The sequence below is a fragment of the Bufo gargarizans genome, chromosome 2 (assembly GCF_014858855.1).
Source record: "Bufo gargarizans isolate SCDJY-AF-19 chromosome 2, ASM1485885v1, whole genome shotgun sequence".
In the NCBI taxonomy this organism is placed as follows: domain Eukaryota; kingdom Metazoa; phylum Chordata; class Amphibia; order Anura; family Bufonidae; genus Bufo; species Bufo gargarizans.
Genome location: NC_058081.1, coordinates 100967799 through 100993683, shown reverse-complemented (window position 1 = coordinate 100993683; position 25885 = coordinate 100967799). Strand labels below are relative to the sequence as shown.

The 25885-nt window shown below is 44.0% G+C and overlaps 1 protein-coding gene across 1 annotated transcript in view; it reads right to left on the bottom strand.

Moving 5' to 3' along the window:
- ADGRA2 (adhesion G protein-coupled receptor A2) overlaps positions 1-25885 on the bottom strand; it is a 152079-nt gene that overhangs the window by 36346 nt on the left and 89848 nt on the right. Inside the window, exons 3-6 of the mRNA XM_044279328.1 lie at positions 8856-8927; positions 2377-2448; positions 293-364; positions 49-212 (exon numbers count right to left, since the gene is read on the bottom strand). Coding sequence (XP_044135263.1) covers positions 49-212; positions 293-364; positions 2377-2448; positions 8856-8927 — 380 coding nt within the window. The remainder of the gene's footprint in view (positions 1-48; positions 213-292; positions 365-2376; positions 2449-8855; positions 8928-25885) is intronic.

Genomic DNA, 25885 nt, shown 5'->3' with positions numbered 1-25885 from the left:
CAACAGGACATGGGGTCCTTACATAAGTGAATCATATGGACTCCTTACCACAAGTTAGCTGACTTTCCTTCAGGTTCCTCAATGGTCGGTCTCTTAGTGCACTTGGGTATGAGCAAAACGTCCTATCTGAGATCTTACCAGAACCATTTCTGGCCCAGGCAGCTATCCATTGTAGGTGACAATCACAGGTTAGGAAATCAGTGGAAAAGTCCCTACACAGAGACAAATATATGTCAGTATTTGCTCGGATGGACACTAATACATGTGGAGACTACACAATACAAATACTCACACAAGTTTCAGGGAAGGAAGCTCATCAAACACCTCAGGACTGAGAGTAGAGAAGATATTTCCAGACAAAAATCTACGAGGAATCAAATGTATGTAATTAGAGCAGGTTTTCATTTCTACAACATATGTGCAGAAAGATAGGAGGACTATATATGAATAAACAGTATTTCCGCCTAAAATATCACTGGCAAATATACGCCCTTGAGCAATCATCTTGTGTGCAGTCTTTTTGCATGTTCTATCCACCTTTTCCTTTCCTACATATATATTGCTGGTAAATCTGGTTGAAATGCAACGTGGGCTCTGTTGTTGCCCCCATAAAAATCTGCCAGAATTCAGAATGATAAATCTACCCAAAGTCTTAAAAGGAATCTGCAAGCACGCTCTTGGACTATTATTATTTTTACTTGACTATTCTAACTCATCGACTTTAATGGAGTTCGTTGGGTTTCCATTAGGGAACCCATCATTTACCAGATTATTCTGCAGGCGGGCCTTTTTTGTCTGATATTATTGAAGGAGTCTTCAATGGAGACACTGAACAGGTGTGAACTTAGTCTAAGATTGTTCTTTCCAAAGGGGCTCCTGGCCACGTCATAGTCTACAGTCATACAGTCTTCTGGGACGGCGACACGGTCAGGTTTCCTGATGCAGTTTTGGAAGCTAAAATCAGGAGTGGATCATAAAAGGGGAGAAAGTATAAAAGACAGATACAACTTCCCCTCTTTTCTGAATTTACTCCTGGTTTTGGCTTCCAAAACTGCATCAGGAAACCTGACATGGTGGTCGTACCCTTTGAGAAGAGCTTACTAATTAGGATAATTATTGGTGGTTAAACATCTAGCCACAACACAAGTTAGTACTAGAGATAAGCAAAGTGTAGTGGAATGTGCGTAATAGCTGCTCCTGAAGCCGAGCATTTGGCAGGGGCACAGGCACTGTATTGACAGGGCCGGACAGGATGTCTGGTCCTGTCAATCATACTGCAGGTGGGCGCTTCTTCACCTGTGAGGACAGCACCCCACAGGTGAAGAAGTTTGGCCAATGAGGCTAGTTGATTTATTAGAACAGATTCGCTCATCTCTAGTTAGTACCCATAGGGCACCACAGGTAAAGAGAGTGGTGTTCTAATAACTTGTATTAGAGCCTGCAGTTCAGCCTTAGGGTACATTCACATGAACGTAAGCCGTCCATGCCCGTGCTGCAGACTGCAATTTGCACAAGGCACCGGCCATGTAAATCCTGTATTGCGGCGCGGACTCGTTGACTTGAATGGGTCCGCGATCCACAATATATGGCAAAAGATAGAACTTGTCCTATCTTTTGTGGTCCAAAAGCATGGACCAAAAAGCCCACGGAAGTGCTTACAAGCACTTCCGTGGACTTCTGATCCGTGCCTCCGCGCCGTATCTTGAGGATTGCAGACCCATTCAAGTCAATGGGCCCGCATCCGCGATACGGGATTTACACGGCTGGTGCCCGTATATTGCAGAACCACAGTTTGCAGTCTGCAATACGGGCACGAACGGCCTACGGTCGTGTAAATGGACCCTTAGGCTACAAGCCAGATCTCCAGCCATGTGCTTGTGCCGGCGACAGATACTCAATCCTCAGTGCCTACAAATAGCACAAGACGGCTGAGGAGGAGAAAACAAGACAGACTTTGACTGTATTGTCCCAAAATAGAGCTGGGTCCAGCAAATGCTAAATCAGAATCTTTTATAGCCATGCAAGTGACAGCAGAGTGCTGGCATTTTAATAGTGGTATATTTTAAGGAATGGGTACTTGCCTCCCTGCCTTGTGGTTACTCAAATAAGCGGGTTTATTCTAAGCTCAGCATGAATCCAAAGCCAACGTTATTATTTTGTATTTTTAACTTGCACAGTTCCTAGATCTTCTTCCTTGTGCAATGTACACAAAAGGCATGAATACAGTTCTTCCGCTACCAGGGTCAAAATTAGATTGTCAGCTGGGCTGAACAAAGGGCAAAAACCTAAAATATTCTACATATCTAATCTAGCTATCTATTTGTCTAATGTAGCTGTCCGGTCTATACATACCCTATCTGTGGTATGTATACTTACAGGCGGGAAAGACTGCTCAGACCCTGAAATGCAGCAGGAATTACACAGCCAATTCTGTTATTGGAGATGTCCCTGCAAAAAAGTAAGAGAGACACATTGTACTATGCAGTCAGGAAATTAGGGTTCAATCATATACAGGTCCTTCTAAAAAAAATTAGCATATTGTGATAAAGTTAATTATTTTCTGTAATGTACTGATAAACATTAGACTTTCATATATTTTAGATTCATTACACACCAACTGAAGTAGTTCAAGCCTTTTATTGTTTTGATATTGATGATTTTGGCATACAGCTCATGAAAACCCAAAATTCCTATCTAAAAAAATTAGCATATTTCATCCGACCAATAAAAGAAAAGTGTTTTTAATACAAAAAAAGTCAACCTTCAAATAATTATGTTCAGTTATGCACTCAATACTTGGTCGGGAATCCTTTTGCAGAAATCACTGCTTCAATGCGGCGTGGCATGGAGGCAATCAGCCTGTGGCACTGCTGAGGTGTTATGGAGGCCCAGGATGCTTCGATAGCGGCCTTAAGCTCATCCAGAGTGTTGGGTCTTCCGTCTCTCAACTTTCTCTTCCCAATATCCCACAGATTCTCTATGGGGTTCAGGTCAGGAGAGTTGGCAGGCCAATTGAGCACAGTAATACCATGGTCAGTAAACCATTTACCAGTGGTTTTGGCACTGTGAGCAGGTGCCAGGTCGTGCTGAAAAATGAAATTTTCATCTCCATAAAGCTTTTCAGCAGATGGAAGCATGAAGTGCTCCAAAATCTCCTGATAGCTAGCTGCATTGACCCTGCCCTTGATAAAACACAGTGGACCAACACCAGCAGCTGACATGGCACCCCAGACCATCACTGACTGTGGGTACTTGACACTGGACTTCAGGCATTTTGGCATTTCCCTCTCCCCAGTCTTCCTCCAGACTCTGACACCTTGATCTCCGAATGACATGCAAAATTTGCTTTCATCCCAAAAAAGTCCAGTGCTGCTTCTCTGTAGCCCAGGTCAGGCGCTTCTGCCGCTGTTTCTGGTTCAAAAGTGGCTTGACCTGGGGAATGCGGCACCTGTAGCCCATTTCCTGCACACGCCTGTACACGGTGGCTCTGGATGTTTCTACTCCAGACTCAGTCCACTGCTTCCGCAGGTCCCCCAAGGTCTGGAATCGGTCCTTCTCCACAATCTTCCTCAGGGTCCGGTCACCTCTTCTTGTTGTGCAGCGTTTTCTGCCACACTTTTTCCTTCCCACAGACTTCCCACTGAGGTGCCTTGATACAGCACTCTGGGAACAGCCTATTCGGTCAGAAATTTCTTTCTGTGTCTTACCCTCTTGCTTGAGGGTGTCAATGATGGCCTTCTGGACAGCAGTCAGGTCGGCAGTCTTACCCATGATTGCGGTTTTGAGTAATGAACCAGGCTGGGAGTTTTTAAAAGCCTCAAGAATCTTTTGCAGGTGTTTTAGAGTTAATTAGTTGATTCAGATGATTAGGTTAATAGCTCGTTTAGAGAACCTTTTCATGATATGCTAATTTTTTGAGATAGGAATTTTGGGTTTTCATGAGCTGTATGCCAAAATCATCAGTATTAAAACAATAAAAGGGTTGAACTACTTCAGTTGGTGTGTAATGAATCTAAAATATATGAAAGTCTAATGTTTATCAGTACATTACAGAAAATAATGAACTTTATCACAGTGTGCTAATTTTTTGAGAAGGACTGTCTCAGGCTGCCCTTCTGTGCCCGCCCCGGACTGTTCCAAACCGGAGGTTACATGCGGTGTCCGAAGACTTGGAGTCGTGAGTAAATGACTCTACACAGAGTACTATATTGTTGCCTGCTTGGTTTTTCGCCTGTTTGGCACTATCTGAAAGGGCTTAAAGTCGACCACTCCCGGACTCCATCTGCCTTGCTGGTGTGTGGCCCTGAAGAGAGGGGGCTGACATCTCCTTTTAATACCCCACTACACGCCGCTTCATACGCTAGCAGGCCAGTTGCCTCTCCGACCTATTTGTGGGGTGGCTGTGACAATTGTTAAGTTTAAAAAAAAAAAAAAACAATAAAAGGGTTGAACTACTTCAGTTGTGTGTAATGAATCTAAAATATATGAAAGTCTAATGTTTAGCAGTACATTACAGAAAATAATGAACTTTATCACAATATGCTAATTTTTTTAGAAGGACCTGTAGGTGTCCGGGATATAAAAACAAGTTCCCCCAAGGCATCATACTAATATATAAAAGGCAAGCCTTGCTGCCAATGACTCGCTTCTTCTCTGATTGGCTGCAGCGTAGTGCTAACTGTAACTGCTGCGTCATGACTTCTCAGGCTGCCTCTCATCTCCCTGCATTAATGGGCATCATACTACTGTAATAAATGTGCTGTTTCACATGTAAATTAAATTAAGTGGAGCAGATTTATCAAATCGTTCTAAAAGAAAAACTGTTTCCGTTGCCCAAAGCAAATAATCAAAGTACAACTTTCATTTTACCATAAGAGTTTAAGAAATGAAAGCTGAGCTCTATGGCAACAGTGTTTTTTTTATACAGAAGTCCGGTACTTAATAACCTTTGTCCCCCGCTACAGGAAGATGCGTATTGAGTAGTGGACTCTGCCAGGATGGGTGTAGAGCGGGTACAGTTGCGTCAGTAGTAGGGTATTGAATAGAGATGCTCCCAGCATGGGTGAAGAGAGGGTTGCCTTGTATCTCCTTCTTTAAGAAGTGAACACTTTCTGAAGGTCAGTACGTGGATACAGTTAGTAATTGATAGGGGGGAGCAAAAAAAAAATTAATCACAAAAAAAAAATAATCAAAAAAATAAATGAAGCCACGTGTCTCCTGCCCTGGGAGGATTTTCATCCTGCAAATGTTTCCACATTTTGTGTTCTAATGCCTCATGAAAAATGAAAGTAATGACCATCAATAGTTTAAGAGCCCATTGTATTTTTTCACTATGGTCATACAAGGGGCAGAGTTGTGACACACAGAGGACACTGATGGCATACAGGAGACAGGATGGTGACACACTGGGGGCAATGATGGCATACAAGGGACAGAGTGGTGACACACTGGGGGCAGTGATGGCATACAGGGGAAGTGTGGTGACACACAGAGGACAGTGATGGCATACAGGGGATAGAGTAGTGGCATACTCAGGAGACAGTAATGCATACAGGGGACAGTGATGGAATATAGGAGGGGTAGTGCTTAGCACACAGAGGGAAGTGTAGTAACACACAGAGGACAGTGATGTAATACAGGGGACAGAGTGGTGACACACAGAGGACAGTGATGTAATACAGGGGACAGAGTGGTGACACACAGAGGACAGTGATGTAATACAGGGGACAGAGTGGTGACACACAGAGGACAGTGATGTACAAACCGGATTCCAAAAAAGTTGGGACACTAAACAAATTGTGAATAAAAACTGAATGCAATGATGTGGAGATGGCAAATGTCAATATTTTATTTGTAATAGAACGTAGAAGACCAATTAACACTAATTAGGTCAATTGGCAACATGATTGGGTATAAAAAGAGCTTCTCAGAGTGGCAGTGTCTCTCAGAAGCCAAGATGGGTAGAGGATCACCAATTCCCACAATGTTGCGCAGAAAGATAGTGGAGCAATATCAGAAAGGTGTTACCCAGCGAAAAATTGCAAAGACGTTGCATCTATCATCATCAACTGTGCATAACATCATCCGAAGATTCAGAGAATCTGGAACAATCTCTGTGCGTAAGGGTCAAGGCCGTAAAACCATACTGGATGCCCGTGATCTCCGGGCCCTTAAACGACACTGCACCACAAACAGGAATGCTACTGTAAAGGAAATCACAGAATGGGCTCAGGAATACTTCCAGAAACCATTGTCAGTGAACACAATCCACCGTGCCATCCGCCGTTGCCAGCTGAAACTCTACAGTGCAAAGAAGAAGCCATTTCTAAGCAAGATCCACAAGCTCAGGCGTTTTCACTGGGCCAGGGATCATTTAAAATGGAGTGTGGCAAAATGGAAGACTGTTCTGTGGTCAGACGAGTCACGATTCGAAGTTCTTTTTGGAAATCTGGGACGCCATGTCATCCGGACCAAAGAGGACAAGGACAACCCAAGTTGTTATCAACGCTCAGTTCAGAAGCCTGCATCTCTGATGGTATGGGGTTGCATGAGTGCTTGTGGAATGGGCAGCTTGCATGTCTGGAAAGGCACCATCAATGCAGAAAAATATATTCAGGTTCTAGAACAACATATGCTCCCATCCAGACGTCATCTCTATCAGGGAAGACCCTGCATTTTTCAACAAGATAATGCCAGACTACATTCTGCATCAATCACAACATCATGGCTGCGTAGGAGAAGGATCCGGGTACTGAAATGGCCAGTCTGCAGTCCAGATCTTTCACCTATAGAGAACATTTGGCGCATCCTAAAGAGGAAGGTGCAGCAAAGAAGGCCCAAGACGATTGAACAGTTAGAGGCCTGTATTAGACAAGAATGGGAGAGCATTCCTATTTCTAAACTTGCGAAACTGGTCTCCTCGGTTCCCAGACGTCTGTTAAGTGTTGTAAGAAGAAGGGGAGATGCCACACAGTGGTGAAAATGGCCTTGTCCCAACTTTTGGGGGATTTGTTGACACCATGAAATTCTGATTCGACATATTTTGCCCTTAAAATGGTACATTTTCTCAGTTTAAACTTTTGTTCCGTGATTTATGTTCTATTCTGAATAAAATATTAGAAGTTGGCACCTCCACATCATTGCATTCAGTTTTTATTCACGATTTGTATAGTGTCCCAACTTTTTGGGAATCCGGTTTGTAATACAGGGGACAGAGTGGTGACACACAGAGGACAGTCATGCACACAGGGGATAGAGTGGTGACACACAGAGGACAGTGATGGCATACAGGGGATAGAGTAGTGACACACAGAGGACAGTGATATAATACAGGGGACAGTGTGGTGACACACAGAGGACAGTCATGCATACAGAGGATAGAGTAGTGGCACACAGAGGACAGTGATGGCATACAGGGGATAGAGTAGTGGCATACTCAGGAGACAGTAATGCATACAGGGGACAGTGATGGCATATAAGGGACAGAGCGGTGGCATCTGAGTGTCAGAATGATGACATATTAGGGGGCAGTGTTTTCCAGAGCCCACTGTATTAACACAGCAGGCTTTATTGCTGGTAAAAGAAACATATTCTCACATATTTCATCCCCCGCTGCTTCCAGGGTCGCCCTCTCCATTCCTCCCCGCTGGGCTACGTTTATGTGGTTACGTGATCTCATTGCCCAGCTAATCACTGGTCTCAGCAGTCATGGGCCCCTATACCAGTGTCTGGGGTATATGGGCATGTCATCAATGCAGCCAAGAAGATGATGTCACATCTGCAGCAACAGAGCGGTGGTTCTGGGTGGCTTGGTAGTATGCAGTATGATATTTTCTTATCTTATGATCATTCTTGCCTGGGGTGACTTTTTTATAACTCCGATAACCCCTGTCTATATGTCTTTCAGTATCATGTTCCAAGATCCAGAGCTCCTATTTCAATGGCCCCATATACTGTAATAATAATACATTTGCTCTGCAGCAGTAAATGGAAGGAACTTTTGGAAAAAAATTGGGTCCATGTTGTAGGGCTAATCTCTTGAGATGCTGTTGCAGACAGTAGCCCCCCATAATAATGTAAAGAAAATAGGATAAAAGAATATAAAATGTGTCATTTTAGTATACCCTTTTAAAGTGTGCCAGTCTCTAAAACAAGCTGAGCATCGTGCCTATATGGCTGTGACCGGCTCTGCTGAGCTCTCCACGGAAGGCCAAGAAGAGTTTGTACGGATACGGTAATTCATAGTAAGGCCTCATGCACATGACCATATCTGTTCTGCAGTCTGCAAATCGCGGATCATACGGATGCGGTCTGTGTTCCATCTGCATTTTTGTTGCAGACTCATTGACTTCAATGGGTCCATGGTCCACATTTTGACATATTCTATCTTTTTGTACAACTGACATACAGATGCGAAAAGCACATGGATGATCCATCCATAGGTCCGTTCCACAAAAAGACAGAACATGTCCTATACTTGCCCACAAAATGCGGTCCACGGATCCATTGAAGTCACCTTAATGGCCTTTAATAAACACCGTGGACTAATGTATTAGATTGAATATGAGGCTTGTGCTACCAAATGGTCGGCACGCGAATCACATTTGTATTTTGTGGATTCGAAAATTAGCAGGCTGCAAAATACATGCAGAACAAGAATGTAAAAAAATGTCTTTCACAGAAATTTTAAGAAAAAACAAAGGAGCATCCTAGTTTCTAATGTGAATTTCCTGGGATGTTCTACTGGAGTACAGCCACGGCTAAACAGAGACATGATGATAACAATGGTATTGGGGAATTCCCTGATCAATGCTGTCCGTGGGCTCTAGATTCCTCTCACATTTCTACATACTTACAGGCGCTTCAGCTCAGGCAGTCCCAAGAAAGCTCCAGGTTCCATTTTGCTGATCAAGTTGTTCTTCAAATCACTAATAAACAGAAAAAGAAAGGCAAAATCAATCTTTTGTCGCTTCTGCGGGACCCATTTTCAGGGGCACTGGACAATGTCTGTTTTAAGTAAATACTTGTATTCTCTCTAATACAACAAATCTTTTCTTAGAACTCTACCTGCTGTTCCTCAGTTATTACTACTAGACATTTCTGACAAAATATACAACTGGGTGTCACCGATTGAGGGTGTGTCCCTATACACTCTGACACTGTCCAATCAGTATAGGGACATGCCCGTTGGGAATGGTAATGTCACATTGTTTATTCATATTCACATTCAATTTATTTATACAATTCCCAGAGGAATAACAGAGGAATGGTACAAAACACAGCTATAAGAAAAGATGTTCCAGAATTGTTCTAGGTGGTTACAACCTAGAAACCATCCACCTAGAGCCCTATGCTGACAAAGCTTCATCTATACATTGTACAGGAGTACATTGAAGCTCCTGGACCACAACGTCTGTTACTTGGTGGAGAGGTAGAAGGATATTCACTTTCCATTCAATGGGACACGAATAATCTAAGCCTGGTAAACACATGAATATCAAGCTAGGCATTCTTGTGGTTATGGGCTGAGCTGTTGGGGGTATCATGACGGTAGCCAAGTACGCCTCCAGCCCATTCACAGCAGGACACTGCATACTCAAGACATAAACACAGACACATAAAAATGAAGGATTTGTCAACAGCAGCTTGTTGACAGTTTCCAGGTAGCAGCAGATTTTCCACTTTCCGCACAATAAAAGAAAACAACCGCAAAATAGAAACAAGACAAAGATTCCAGATGAGCTGACTATAAAGGCAAAGTCGGGGCTTCACCTTAAATTATTTTCTGATAAATTCCACTGAAGCTGTCTAACTATATAAACCCCTTCTCATACTTCCTATGGAGGTCTTCCTCCTGAATCCCCCTCGGTGAGTCCACTCTGATGGACTCGCCCTGTCTCTGAATGACGACTGGAGGAAGCCTTCTCTTTAAAAAGTGGTTGTCTTCATGAAGTTCACTGTTCAACCAGCCACGATGTCCTGTAGAGCCAGCTCAGCTGAATGTAATGATACCTTTCACTTAGCAATCCGTTGCAGAAAAAAATGACTTCTATATGCAAATGAGCAGTTAAGTGCACTGAGGGTGGGCCCAAGTCAATCTGTGCACCCTTGCTCCTCCTTCTTCCTCTTCCAGCCCCTCCCTCTCCTTGATTGAACGGGCCAGGTGACATGACTATGCAGGAACCTGTCCTTACCAATCAAGAATAAAAGAGAGGAAGCAGGAGGAGTGCACTAAGGGAGGAAGGCCCTCCCCCAGTGCACTTAACCGCTACTTGACATATGGAACATAAGTATTTATTTCTCCAGAATGAAGCACCGGATCACTAAGTGAAAGGTATCATTACATTCACCTACAAGGCATTGGGGGAGATTTATCACAACTAGTGCAAAGGAAAACATGCTTAGTAGCCCACCTTCAGCGTCCACCTTTTCAACCAATCAGCGTCCACCTTTTCACAGCTCCTCTGGAAAATTAAAGAATGAGTCTGATTGGTTGCTATGGGCAACTAAGCCAGTTTTGATTTATACCAGTTTGATAAATCTTCCCCATATATTTATTTAGAGCAAACTGATATATGATTTTTTTTTAAATCAATGAGAAGGTAACACATATTCAAGGAAAGAGAACCGGGAGGAACAGATGGGGTCCTTTCCATATGGCATCTGTTTTGTGTGCTATTAGTTCACCTCGCATGTTATTACCCTGGTTATTATATAACCCTGCATGTTATTATAATGTTGATGGGTGAGATATCTGATCGCTCGTGATGGTTTTTCTTGCCCTTTAGCCAGGGATCAGGTTCTGATAAGCGTCTTTGAACATCCAAACTATCTCGGTTTCGCTGCCCTGACTCGTATTTTTGGCTCCTATCACCGAGACAGAAATATGAAGAGGCTTAGGATAATCTTACTCACTGAACGCAATAAAATCTGAACGAGGCATGTCCTGCTCTCTGTAACTATTTAAATAATGACCCCCTTTTCCGATCCTGCCAAAAAAGCGGAGCCCATTCTTCTGCCTTTAATAAAAAAAGATGTTCCTTTATTTCTGGCTCCACTTGAAAGGCAGATACTTCCAGAGATCCAATAACCAGAGGGAATTAATCATGATCATGACACAGGAGAGCATACGTCATATGGGTGATATAGTGTTAGATAGTAGATCTCATGACCAGCACCTCTTCAGCATCAACTGGTTCAAAGGAAAAAATACCAACCTATGCCACATGTCTGTATAGGTGACAGAGCGTGGCTGCAAAACTCTCCCACAGAAGCCAATGAGCCCCTCCTGTCTGTTCAATCATCCATGTGTCTGCTGTAAAGCAGATCTATAAATGCTGTTAACAACAGCTCAGGCAAGATGGCCACCCCATAATCTTGCATGTGTTGGTTCTTGGCATCTTGTTCTAACGCTTGGAGACAAATTCATTACTAGAACTTAGACTAGTTTCACAACAGCGCTTAGGATCCGGCAGGGAACAGTCTGCCGGATCTTTCTGCATTCTGGCATTGTCAAAAGTTTCATGTCGCCGTCCGGCCCCATTAACTATATGAGACACCCCTAACCTGGAGATATTTCCAAATTCTAACTTACCTAGTGGTGTATAATGTACCTGTCAATTCATCACAGTTGTCAGTATAATACAGCGCACAGGGCCTAAACAGTAAATATAATATTCTGTACACGTGCAGAGTAGCAGAGACATATTATTGGACTGCTGGCAAAATACTGTGGATGAAGATCAGATCACATTTTATGACCAATTTGTGCAGAAATCCATAACATTCCAAAGGGTTCACATACTTTTTCTTGCAACTGTATTAACGACCTATCCTGAGAATAGGTCATCAATATTCTACTTCTCGAAAACCCTTTTAGATTACAAATGATTCTGCATAACCTCTGTAAACCACCAATGACCCTTTCGGCTGGTTAATTAAAATGATTAAATTGAATAGATGACTATTCTTAGGACACAACATGGTTTTGATGGGATTGTGTTGCAAAGAGTATTCATCTTCTGGGTGTAGACAAGCTGGTTGATTAAGTGGAGTGGGTCAGGAGAATCAAGAATTCTCAGGCACAAGAAAGTCTCATAGGGTCACATATGACACCCGAAAAGATAAAGCATGGCCAAAAATCAAAGAAGGAGATGCCCTCGGTGTCAGCAAAAACAGGGCTTCATTGATCTGATTTGTCCAGCAACTTCCAGCACAACAGTCACTATATTCAGGGCCGGTGCTACCATAAGGCAGACCAAGCGGCTGCCTTAGGGCGCACCCTGGGGGAGGGCGGAAAAATGTGACATGGAGGGGGAGAAATGTGACATGGAGGGCTGATTTGACATAGGGGGTGATTTGACATGGAGGGGGAGAAATGTGACATGGGGCATGATGGCTGACATAGGGGCATGAAGGCTTACATGGGGGCATGATGGCTGACATGGGGGGCTGATGGCTGACATGGGGGCTAATGGCTCGCATGATGGTTGACATGGGGGGCTGATGGCTGACATGGGGGTCTGATCTGAGGTCTGATTAACATTGGGGGTCTGATTGGGGCTGTGAGCTGAGGTCTGATTAACATTGGGGGTCTGATTGCTGGTCTGACCTGAGGTGGGCACCCCCCCTCGCAGGTGAGCTGCGAGGGGGGGCGCCAAAATGTAGCTTCGCTTGTGTTGGCAAATATCCTTGCACCGGCCCTGACTATATTGTATATCGTCACGGGGAGAGAAGAAGCAAAGTATAGCAAGAAAGAGCAGTGGGAAAGAGACGGACAGCCATCAATACTCTGGAAAGTTTCACGCTTCTTAGGCCAATAAAAAAAATCTGATGGAAATTCATGGACGGTTTCTTCTATAAATATCAAAGAGGTCCATCTGCTGTCTTTGATGTGATGCTTTAAAATACTATGTACTATAGAGCACAATTCAAATCAGTAGCCATGAATAGGGATAAGCGAACCTGTGGAAGTTCGGGTTCGGCCGAACTTCAGGTCAGAGTTCGGGTTCGGGACCCGAACTTGACCCCGAATCCAAACCCCATTTAAGTCAATGGGGACCCAAACTTCACTTTATTCATTTCCATTATAACATGGTTATATTGGAAAATAACAGCATTCTAAAGACAATGCAAAAGTATATGCCCATTTAGGGGTTAAAAAAACATGGTGAGCGCCCTGACGTCATTGTGCACATTGCAGGTCCTTTGGCAGGTCCAGCTGAATGAAGATAGAAGAGACTGCTGCAGCATGATCAGGTGGATGAGGTGAGTTTTTTTTTTTTAACCCCAAAATGGCCAAATTCTTTTGCATTCTGTCTTAAGAATGCTTTTATTTTTCGATATACCATATTATAACGGAAAATAATAAAATCACCTGAACATCGAACACCGAACCCGGACTTCAGTGAAAAAGTTTGTGGTCGCTCATCACTAGCCATGAATAAAAAATGAAGGAATGCTTAAAGGGATTTTCTAGCTGATATTTTTTAAACTGGCTGAAAAGGTGCAAACAACTCAAAATCGTCCCGCGGCACGCCCACCTCACCAATTCCCCTGCCGCCTCCGCTGCGATGATTCCTGGGTTTTCCACTGCTATCTTCTTCCTGGTCCCTCTTGACTGACAGGAAATGTCGCTCAGACAAATACTGGCCAGTGATTGGCTGAATGGGTGTGTCAAGAGGAAAGGAAGCGGAAACCGTTGGGGGACCTGGGAATCTCTAGAATGGAAGAGATCGGGCATTGGTGAGGTGAGTATGACATATGAGCCCTTTAAAAAAAGATATACCATACCTACCAGACAGACCCTGTGGACGAGGGGATATTAGCTAATGCTTTAGTGTAGGGGTGCACAACCTGTGGCCCGGGGGCCACATGCGGCCCTCAATACCACTCTATGCGGCCCCCGGCCATCTGGTAGCAGACATGTATGTCTATGTCTTGTGGCTGCTCACATGAATCTTTCATGTATTGTCCCATTAGATGGGAGTACTAGAAGTGTAACTAGACATTTATAATATATACTGTATGTTCAATATGCTATAAATATAGTATTTCACTTGATAATACCCCTTTAAAGTTTATTTTTGACCATTGGAATTGGTTCAGGTTCACAATGTGGCCCCCAACCAGAAAAGCTTGTGCACCCCTCCTTTAGTGCCACTTCTGTGTCATATTTGCGCCATAATTTGCAACTTTTCTAAAGTGGTGTGAAGAGGGGACAGATTTAGAAGAGGGGGAAGAGCCTAGGCTGCCCAACAGGCTTACTGTAACTAGTATTGAGGGCCCAAGATGTGACCAATCTGGCGCATAGGGGATCAAGACTGTCGTTAAAACCAGCAGTCTTGATAATTCTCTCCCAAATTGTTTCTGGAAAAAAGCAGGCACTAAGTCTGAACAATTCATTTAACCTTTTACCAGTGGTGTGCCTGGGGGGGCAGTCTGCCCCGGGTGCCGGCTCTCAGGGGGGTGCCAGAAGCAATGAGCGCTTCCATCAATACAGATGGAAGCGCTCATTGCTGGAGCGCTGATGCCCCCACATACTGCTACAGGGCACAGGAGAGCATAGTTCCGTGCCCCGCCGCCGATTACCGCCATAGGCTTCAGGCCTAGAAGGCCTGAGGCCTCTGCGGTAGTGAAATCCCACGCGCCTGTGCTGGAACGCAGCAGCACAGTGAAGTGTGCGCATCTTCCTCTGCGAGCAAGCGCAGGTCAGTATTTAGCTCTTAGTTTTTTTCATTTTTTTCTTTTATGTGCCAACTTTGGGGGGCATGGGGGGGACAGGTGGGGAAAAAATATTCTGGTGGTATACTGTGTGGGGGCAGATAATTATGGGAGGGATAACTATGTGAGGGCAAATAATTATGGGAGGGATTACTATGTGGGGGCAAATTATTATGGGAGGGATTAGTATGTGTGGGTCAAATTACTATATGGGGCAGTGTGCAGGAAATTACTGTGGGGGAGGCAGTGTGGGGGAAACTACTGTGTGGGGGAAATTACTGTGTGTGGGGCAGTGTGGGGAAAATTACTGTGTGGGGACAGTGTGGGGAAATTACTATGTGTGGGGAAACTACTGTGTGGGGGAAACTACTGTGTGGTGGAAATTTCTGTGTGGGGGAAACTACTTTGTGGGGGCAGTGTGGGGTAAACTACTGTGTGGTGGTCAGTGTGGGGGAAATTTCTTTGTGGGGGAAATTTCTTTGTGGGGGAAACTACTGTGTGGGGGGCCGTGTGGGGGAAACTACTGTGTGGGGGGCCGTGTGGGGGAAACTACTGTGTGGGGGAAAGTAATGTGTGGGGGGCAGTGTGAGGGAAATTATTGTGTGCTGGGCAGTGTGTGGGAAACTACTGTATGGGGGCAGTGTGTGGGAAACTACTGTATGGGGGCAGTGTGGGGGAAACTACTGTGTGGGGGCAGTGTGGGGGAAACTGCAGTGTGGGGAAAACTACTGTGTGGGGGCAGTGTGGGGGAAGTGTGAGGAAAACTACTGTGTGGGGGCAGTGTGTGGGAAACTACTGTGTGAGGGGAAGTGTGAGGAAAACTACTGTGTTGGGGGCAGTGTGGGGGAAACTACTGTGTGGGGGCAGTGTGTGGGAAACTACTGTGTTGGGGGCAGTGTGGGGGAAACTACTGTGTGGGGGCAGTGTGTGGGAAACTACTGTGTGGGGGCAGTGTGGGGGAAACTACTGTGTGGGGGCAGTGTGTGGGAAACTACTGTGTGGGGGCAGTGTGGGGGAAACCACTGTGTGGGGGGCAGTGTGGGGAAAACTACTGTGTGGGGGCCATGTGGGAAAAACTGAGAAATGTAACGTGCCTGTGTTACAAACTCTGTAGAGAATAGATGTGGCTGAAAGAATTGGTCATGGCGGTCTAACGGAGGAGAAGAGGAAAGAGAAGGTCTACATGACAGGAGATGTCCCTGGATGTAACAATACTGTACATGTGCAGCATCGGCTGTTGGTACTTACCTACACCCTTGAAAGCAGTGATGTTCCCTATAGAGCAGGTGGATGCTAGAGCCACTGCTCAAAAGAAAATCACAGATGCCTCTTTTTGCGGAGCCCTCAGCATTTTTCAAAAAGGGTGGTGGTAAGAGCAGGAAAGGGGCATGACCAACACCTAAGACAAACTTATCTTCATTTATACCAGTTTTCTGGCGCAAATAAAGCCAGAAATCTACGGCACCTCAGAGCAACCACAGATTTATTTTTAGGCACACAGACTGGGGGAGAATGCGCCTAATAATAAATCTGTGCCTCGTCATAAATTAGGCATCCTCCGGTGGCTCAGGGGATATCAAGACTAGTGCAAAAAGTGCAGGTCTTGATACTGTAAATCTCCCCCAAAGTATTTTAAGACTGGCCCAGCTGAATGTAATGATACCTTTCACGTAGTGATCCTTTGCTTAATTCTGGAGAAAAAGCACATGCAAATAAGAAGTTAAGTGCACCAAGGAAGGACCCAAGTAACTCTGTGCACCCTTGCTACTTCTGCCTCCATTGCCATTCCCTCCCTCTCCAGGTTCCTGCATAGTCATTCTGCCAGGCATTGATAAGCAAGAAGTAGAGGGGGATGGCAGAGGGACAGAGTGTCTTGGGCCCATCCTTGGGGCACTTAACTGCTCATTTGCATATGGACTAAGACTACCTTTAGTATATAAAAAGTATCTCCATTTATATATGTGGATCATGAATGTACATCACTAATAATGAGTATAAAATATAGGTTACAAGACAAAAGTACAAAATATTAGATAGCGCCAACAAATTCTGCGGAGCTTGCATCTGTTTCTGTCCGGGGGAGGGGGGCTCACAACCTAATTTCCTTAGGTATTCGTCTCACATCTATTATAGTTCCAATTCCATAAGAATGTGTACTTGCTGGGCTGTCAGCTTCTAAGAGACTTTTATACCCATAGGCCTCTTTAGGACAACATGGTGGAGTTTTTCTACGCCTCTCAGAAAATGAGCAAGTCATCCAACACACACAGGACACCACCTCCCGGACTGTACTGGGTGAATGTATGGAGCCAGAGGCAGGCTTTGCACTTACTGGGTTGGACGGCTCAGCGCAGGAGACAGAGATTCATGATAGGAAAATGTTTTTGTCGGTATGTCACTCTGACCTCATAGCTTGGTTTGTACCCAAAGTCATCCAAACAAAACAGGCCCAGGCGTTTCCCAAGCCTGGAGCGAAAGACCCCATCTGTATTAATCCCACAAAGACTCAACTTTTTAACTCTCTATGTACTGAATAGAAATAGAAAAGGCAATGACTCATCTGAGTTACTATATTCTGGTTTTCTGCATGGCTGGCTTTTCAAAGCAAACATATACATTTTTGGGCACTAGCTCCTGTCAAAAGTGTCCTTTTTAGAACTATACATAAAGGTAACTTATAATACAATATACACTATATGGAAATCACCTAAAAAGAGTCATGTGGGCAGTTCTGGCTCCAGAGGAGTCAGGTGGTCCTGACTTGTTTGGTGCCCCAAAGGCCCAGATAGATCATTACAAGTCAGCTCTGGTGGCACCTGACCCATGTGCAGGAAAGCGAGGTCTATTGACCTTGGCTTAATCTGCTGCATGAAGTTCACTCATTCTTAAATTCTGCACTCTGCGCTCACCGGAGCTCTGTAAGTGCCGTGGCCTCCTCACAGCTTACCATGCACAGCACCGTCCATTGGATATCTGCACTTAATGTTGTAGACCCATTCACTTGAATGAGACCGATCTGCACCTAGTTCATGAGACTGGTGACCGTGACATGGCCAAGGACGAGACCTAAGCACTCATGGAACTCCGTGGACTCTTCATATAGCTGGAGTCGGACCCCCACCAATCATATATTGATGACCTATCCTGAGGATAGGCTATCAATATCACAATCCCGGAGAACCCCTTTAACAGAAACGATCATGATTTAGTAGAGTGAGTTGCTTTTAACCCCTTAGTGACCACACACATTTTTTCAGAATCTTATTCCAAGAGCTATAACTTTTTTGTTCTTTTCATCAATGTACCTGTATTAGGGCTTATTTTTTGCAGGACGAGTTCTAGTTTTTAATGCACTATTTGGGGTACATATAATCATTGATTAAAGCCAGCTATCTAGCTTAAAAGGCATATTTGTGGTCACTAAGGGGAACCTGTTTCAATGACAAGCTTCCTTTAAAATGGTATCATAAAAGTGTAACTCAAAGTACAGATTTGTAAACTCGCAGTGGTTTGGGCTGTTTTCCATTTGACATGGTATGGGTCTTGGATCACAGGAATAACTAGTCTTTTAAAGAAAATGTCCACATACTTTTAACAACCTTTGCTCCAGAAGACAGGCAAAGAAGTAGGACAGCGTATAGCCTAGTTCTTATGTATGCTAGATTGCTCTGTGCATTTTTTGTGTTTTTGACCAGATCATTTACCCAACTACTCTTTGCTTTCTCCCTTGTATTTGCTACTGTGTATAATATCAGACAATTATCCTGACTACTCTTCTGTCTCTTGTTATTGTGCTGTTGGACTCCCTTGCTTTTGACCTGGCCAGCTTGTCTCTGTTGTGAATTCTAGTTACTGATTTGGCTTTCATGATATTTCCCCTTTGGTTCTGACCCTGTTGACTCCACCTGCTTGCAGCTACCCCTTGAGAACACAACCTAGGATTTCTTACCATCTGTAGGGACCAACCAAGATTTTTTTGTTATGTTCCTGAGAGGGATCGCCCCTATTGGGGCTGCTAGGGCCCCTGTAGTGATAGGGGAGTTGACGGGGAAGTTTGCCAGCTCTTGCTTAAATGGGTAGCTAGCAGCAAGTCTGGCAGGGGATGTACATTTTCTGGGCAGGTCATAATATTCAGTTTCATCACAATAATGCAGAGGTACTGGTAAGTTCCAAAAAAAATCTCCAATGTGGTAAAAAGGAGCTTGAATGGAGCGGGAGAGAATTTCTTACTGTATTTAAACTCTATGGAAATGATGAAAACACTGCAGTCGAGTCATAAGCAAAGTGCAAGGACCAAAGATGGTGGTTGAGGTGCATTCTAAAACCCCTGCCATGATCCACCTCTGACCGAAGATCTGGGAGCTCAGTGTATAAGCATTTGGAGAGGTAACTTCCTTTACAGCAAGGATAGAATGACTGTAAACTACGAGCAACTACAAAAATTAAGAAATGATTATCAAGTAAGCACACATACTGTACATGAAATATATGAGCCTCAGTAAGGAGGAAACCTGGAGCTCTGCTTTAACTTTAAGCATAATGCATGGCGTGTAGGAAGGATTAATATATTGCACACATGTAGTCACAGATGTCATCATCTGGGAATACAAAGGATGTTTCAGAGGGATAACATGATGAATGAGCCCCAGAAGACGTGGAAGAAAGGCCGGAGATTGTTTTCATCCACCAACTTATGCAGACACAAGAAATACCTGGGTTTGGTTGTAGCGCGTTGAATGGAAACCCCACTGCATTAAAAAAATAGTAGCATACTTGATCCCCTATGAACCCAAGCACTGAAACCGTCCATTGTACCTTTGTTGGGAATGTTCCCTGCAGGCGTTTTAGAGGTCATAGCACATTAACATAGGAGAACCTCTGTCCTAGACCTTAACTTCCCACATGCAGCTTTTATATTCTTGCTTAGTAAAAGTATACTTTGTTTCTAAGTTCAATTTCTTCTATGTTGTTTAGAGTTCTTTTTATGTTTTTTCTTTGTATATGCCTCCAGCTGTGCCGAATATTTTGTTAAATGATCTGCTCTCATTCTTAAAGAACAGAAGAATTCTAAAGACTTGATTTTTACTAAAGGTGAACCTCTGACATTATAACTTGATGGGTACCACTCTCTAGGAATGGAATGATAGCATCCACTGATCAACTGACAATCATGCTACTCTATCATTTTAACCTGTATTTAAAGGGGTGGTCCCATCTCGCCATTTCTAAGGTGAGATGGGACCAAGCTCTGACCACCAGGTGGGTGGGAAACAGAGGAGCTCAATGGGAGTTAGTGAAGCAGTGGAGAGCTGGCCTGCTCTGCTGTTTCCCGGCCACCTGGTTGTAGGTGTTTATTTCCATCTCACCTTAGTATTGACAAAATGGGACAACCCCTTTAACTGAACTTATTAACATATGTATGAAACAGACTGATGTGGGTTCGGATCCTGGACCCTCTATTGTTGCAGAAAATTGTAATTTTACATACATACTATTCAGATAAATGGTCAACCATGTCAAGGATAGATAGCCCAGGTCTACTACAGTGATTTTACCTGACTCAATTATAATGATCGAAGTGCAACTCAGTGCGCATATTTATTTCATTGGGAGTTGAGAATAAACTAGAATTGCAAAATCTACATGTCCCACCTGTCACAGGGACTAGAAGATCAAGGAGACTGTCTGCATGTGATTGACAGTCTGTATGGTTTCACCTTTCTGTGTTGTTGCTGGGGATGACAACACCTCTTGTCTCAGGTGTAGCTTAAGTGGTCATTCCTTCTCCTCTATTTAGTCTTGCCTCACCCATCATGCTATGCGGTTGATAGCTCCTTGTTTGTGGAAGTCCTGGTGTTGGTTCTCTCTGAGTACCTGCTTGTCCACATACTTCTGGAACTTAAAGGGATTCTGTCACCTCCCCTAAGCCAAAAAAACGATTTTAAAGCAGCCATGAAGCACAGCTTACCTGGATTAGGCTGTGCTCTTTTATCTTGAAATCCGTCCAGCAGTTACTGCAAAAAACGACTTTGATTGATATGTAAATGTGTCCTGAAGGTGCCCAGAGGGGCGTTTTGTTCTTCTTAGAGAGCCCAGTACCGCCCCTCTTTCAGTGCCCAGCCCGCCTTCCTTGTACTGTCTAACCGCCGCCCCCAGCCTGCCACAGCCTCTCCTGCCTCTCCCTCACGCCGAACGAAGTCTCGCACAGGCGCAGTACCCACTGAGGGCTGCGCCTGTGCGATCAGCAGGAGACTGAGGGCAGGAGCTTCATCTTCGTCACTGGGCATGCGCCGAGCCCAGTGACGTCCGATGTTAGCTCTTCCCTGCTGACTGAGGGAAGAGCGAGCATCGGACGTCACTGGGCTCGGCGCATGCCCAGTGACGAAGATGAAGCTGCTGCCCTCAGTCTCCTGCTGATCGCACAGGCGCAGCCCTCAGTGGGTACTGCGCCTGTGCGAGACTTCGTTCGGCGTGAGGGAGGGGGAGGAGAGGGAGGAGAGGCTGTGGCAGGCTGGGGGCGGCGGTTAGACAGTACAAGGAAGGCGGGCTGGGCACTGAAAGAGGGGCGGTACTGGGCTCTCTAAGAAGAACAAAACGCCCCTCTGGGCACCTTCAGGACACATTTACATATCAATCAAAGTCGTTTTTTGCAGTAACTGCTGGACGGATTTCAAGATAAAAGAGCACAGCCTAATCCAGGTAAGCTGTGCTTCATGGCTGCTTTAAAATCGTTTTTTGGCTTAGGGGAGGTGACAGAATCCCTTTAAGTGTATCTTCTTTGTTGTTTGTTGTTTTCCCCTACATGATATTAGGCCTGAGGGGGTCTCCTATTCCTTCATCTGGGAAGGAATAGGCCATCCGTGTCCTGACACTATCTGCAGGGCCCTGTTAGGGTAGGTTTCTGCGTATGAACATTCCTACCATCAAGGTCTGTTCATACTGATAGCAGTCAGGGCTCAGCATAGGGACTCACAAGGTGTGACCTTTTACCTTTCCCTAGGTTCCAGGCCTAATACCTTTTCCCTTCTGTGTTCAGTGTGGAGTGTATTTACCACAGTGAGCCATGACATAAATCTAGACCATAATAATATTTTGGAATATACATACTATATATATATATATATATATATATATATACATTTTTTTTTTTTTAAATGCTTATTTCAGATATTCCAGGAATAATGTTGGTATAGCACCAGCTGCTGTTTATAATGAACAGCTTTTCTGTGTCCTTCTGAGTAAAGGTGCTGGGGTGGACACACATGCTCAATTTTTTCGCTTTCTCTGCTTCTTTAGGTTTGTGGAGCAGCAGATGCATAGCATGGCTGTAAAACACAGAGACATAAAATAGAAATTCTTATATTTTTACCTGACTACTAAAAATCCTTGTCCAAGATTAAAGTTCAAGTACTAGTAGCAAAAAGAGGGCTTAAAGGCCGCACAATGGTTTCCCATTAAAGGCACTGGCAATGGTAAATGGATCAGTAAATGGATGGGTACTCATCTATCATATTGTAGCCAAAAAAGAAGTAGGATGTCAGCATGCCATTCGCCCACTTTATTCAGGTATCACATGCAGGAATCTGGCATGTTTTTGCATATGCAGAAGCCTGCAGACAGTGATTGGCAGCAGTGGTGATATCTCTTGGGACATCAGGAAGTGGAGAGCGGTGAGGAACCAGCCAGCCTTATATTGTGAACAGCGGGGAATTGGTGAGGTAAGTATAGCTTTTTTTGCTATTTCCAAAATTCTGACCAGTTTTGACCATATTTCTTTTGAGTCCTTAACAAGGTAGATTTTTTGTGTTCCTCGTGTGATTATGATGCCCGCCAATCTGATATTGATGGCCTATCCAGAGGATAGGCCATCCATATAGAAGTACCACAAAACCTCTGTCTACAAGACGTTACTAAACAAGTCAGGATGCCTTCATCTGGAACTTTGAACAAGTCTCTCCTACTTTTCAGTGGAAAAGTCTTAGGGGTCCTGCACACGACCACATCCGTTTTTGTGGTCTGTAAATCACAGATCCGCAAAACACAGAGCCCCACTAGGAATGTGTACATTTAAACAACACAAATATATTATACCAAATAGCATTTATTATAAGGTTTATGGTCCTATGTAAGCCTCCACCACTGCTGAGGAAGCCATAAAAAGGATAATTCAATGCACAGCACAGTAGGGTCTCCATAGTTATTATTAATTGAGACACTTTAATGTAGGCCCTAAGAGATGAGCTTACGGACTCCCTTTCTTTTCCTCACTCACATCTGCACATCCCGCTGTTTTCTAGCTGTGGTCAGAGCAGTTGATGAAATGGATGTATCTGGCAGGAATTACACGCTTGTCTTCCAACGAAAACAGAATGGTCAGGAAGAACAAGAAATGAGAGATAGGCCTCAGATTTACATTGCTCTGGCAGAGCTGAGCTCACAGCCCCCTGCATATTTCAACCTTCCTGCTCTCAGCTTATGGAATAGGTTATTATTTGGGGCGCCAGACGTTTCCCACAATTTGTCACATCAGCGATTTTTTATTTCCAGGCATTGGGCTCTACAAGTGACTATACCAGTGGATTGTTCCGTAACATTGCAGAACATTGCTGACACCATATTACACTAACACTTCACTCAGAATGTAAAAATTCTGTAGTTAACCTCAATATCCCCCCCTCCCCCTCCAGATCACACTCACAGACATGCAGGAAGCTGAGATATTGGAGGTTGTTTGTATGAGTCCTCAAAACTGCATTATATTTCCTTGTGCACATTTTGGTAACCAGTAAAAATCTGTACAGACTCTGCACGTAGTCAGAAATAGGTAAGTGGGATTTTGTAAAGCTTGAGGGGCTTTGCAACAAAGAACTCCTCCTGTCACACCTTTGTATGAGGGTGCATTCACACAACCGTACGCAAAACATGGATCCAAAAAATACGGATGATGTCTGTGTTGCATCAGGTTTTTGTCAGTCCCATCGACTTCAATGGGACCATGGTTTGTATTTGCGGCCAAGAATAGGATATGTTCTATCCTTTTGTGGAATGGACATACAGATCCAGAAAGCACATGGCGGATGGATGCAACACGGACGTCACGCAGATATCATCTGTATTTTGTGGATCGTGGTACACTGCACTTTCCGTATTGGTGCACCTTAGACTTTTTTCAGAGAGTAAAATGGCCTGAACAGGCATCTATGTACAAGCATTATTGCGACCTCTGGCTGAGATCATAATAGGTGGCCACCCAACAGGGTTGCAAACCAGAATTTTTTTTTTTTCTGGACAACTTATCCCCAAATCATGGACAGACAGCATTTTTTATGGACAAATTGGAAAACCATAATGAATGATAAAGATTATAAGTAATACATGTCTATAGCTTAACATATTAATAAGAACTCATCACCAGCGTTTACTGTGAGCTGTAAAATGACAATTACCACCAAAGTAATCTAGTCAACTACCACCAACCTCCCAAAAATCACAGACACGTCAATTTTTTTTCACAGACACAGGAAAAAAATTGCCTATTTTTATGGACTGTCCAGAAGTTTCTGGACGGTTTGCAACCCTGCCCTACACCCGTGGCAGAAGTCCAAGGTTCAGCCTCTGCTTTCTGCCACAGATTCCACAGCCAAATAGCAGATTCTTCTAAATAATATTTTGAACTGGCCATTTTTTTTTTTTTTTTTTTTTTTTTTATCCAAGTCATGTGGCAGCGATGGCCAAAAAAAACCTCCCAAGCTGTGAGCTGTGCGCTGCGATTGGCCAGCGCTGCAGCCTAGGAGAAGGAGACGCCCACAGGACAAGGGCAGACACTGCCTACTATAACTTACAGAGCGAACATACCGGAGGGCATAACGGGAGAACAGAGCGGCGCCCGGGGATAATAGTAAGTGCAGTGAGATCCCCGGGCGCCGCTCTCCATGTCAGCATACTTAGTTCACAGTGTTTTTACAGATGAAAGGTCCTCTTTAAGTGGAGGGCTTCTTTTAATATTCAGCACATTTTACACCTGAAATATAGACATTGATGTGCAATAATTTTCAAATTACTAAAACTGAGTAAAGTAAAGGAGTGATCAAGCAATCAAATTTTTTATCTCAATCGGCATTATTAATCTGATTTTTCTAATTTCCAAATGTCCAAAATTGAAATACTGGCTTTTTTCCCATAATGTGTTCCCTTTCAATATACAGGTGTGGCAGAGCATTTTCCATGGGAGTGAACATAACTAAGTGCACAAAACAAAAAAGAAAGCACTAGGACTACAGAGTATGTAGCAGAGTACAGGTGCAGTACAGGTGCTGAAAGGAAAGCTACAGCTAGGAGGACTACAGGTATTTTATCACGGAAAGTCACAAGGCGTGTGCTCATACGGCGGAAGCTATGAATGCAAATTAGTGGTATAGGTAAAGTTGCAGAGGTTGCAGCAGCACTTTAGCTGTGGTGCCTGATAAGGCTTTAAGACCCCATTGGCATTACAGGAACTGGAACAGAATCTATGTCTGAAAGTCTAATCACTCACTGATACCCATATACATTGCATAAAAGTTATCCATACTCTCCTTCTATACCAGTAGGACTGGCTGAGAGTGTTCCAACTCTATCCTGACAGCAGTTGTTGGGGTGAAGGCGGATTAAGCATGTTGGATTACAATATGCCCAATCCCTTGTTCCTTGGTAGATATGGAGCTGCCAGCTGTAGCTAATTCCCCTCTCCCTACTGAGAATACATGTGTTCATGGGGGAGTTGGGAGGAACAGCTGAAAGTCAAACAAGTACGTGGTCGATAGCTTTCTAAACCCTGTACTGTTTATGGTGAAAATATATAAATGTGTGCGTATTTTTCGCTCCATAACACACACTTTTTTCCTCCCAAAAGTGGGGGAAAATGGCAATATGTCTTATGAAGCGAATACTAATGAGCAATTCCATTATGGAAGCGCTCATTAGTAGAGTAGAAGCTGGGAGTGGTGAATATAGCAGGTGTTGGCTTTACTCCCCACTCCCTGGTCTCCCTGGTAGTGGGTGCCAAGCATCACTTAGACTACTTTCACACTAGCGTTAAAGTTTTCTGGTATTAAGTTCCGTCCTAGGCGCTCAATACCGGAAAAAAGGTTTTGTCCTAATACATTCTGAACGGAAAGCAATACGT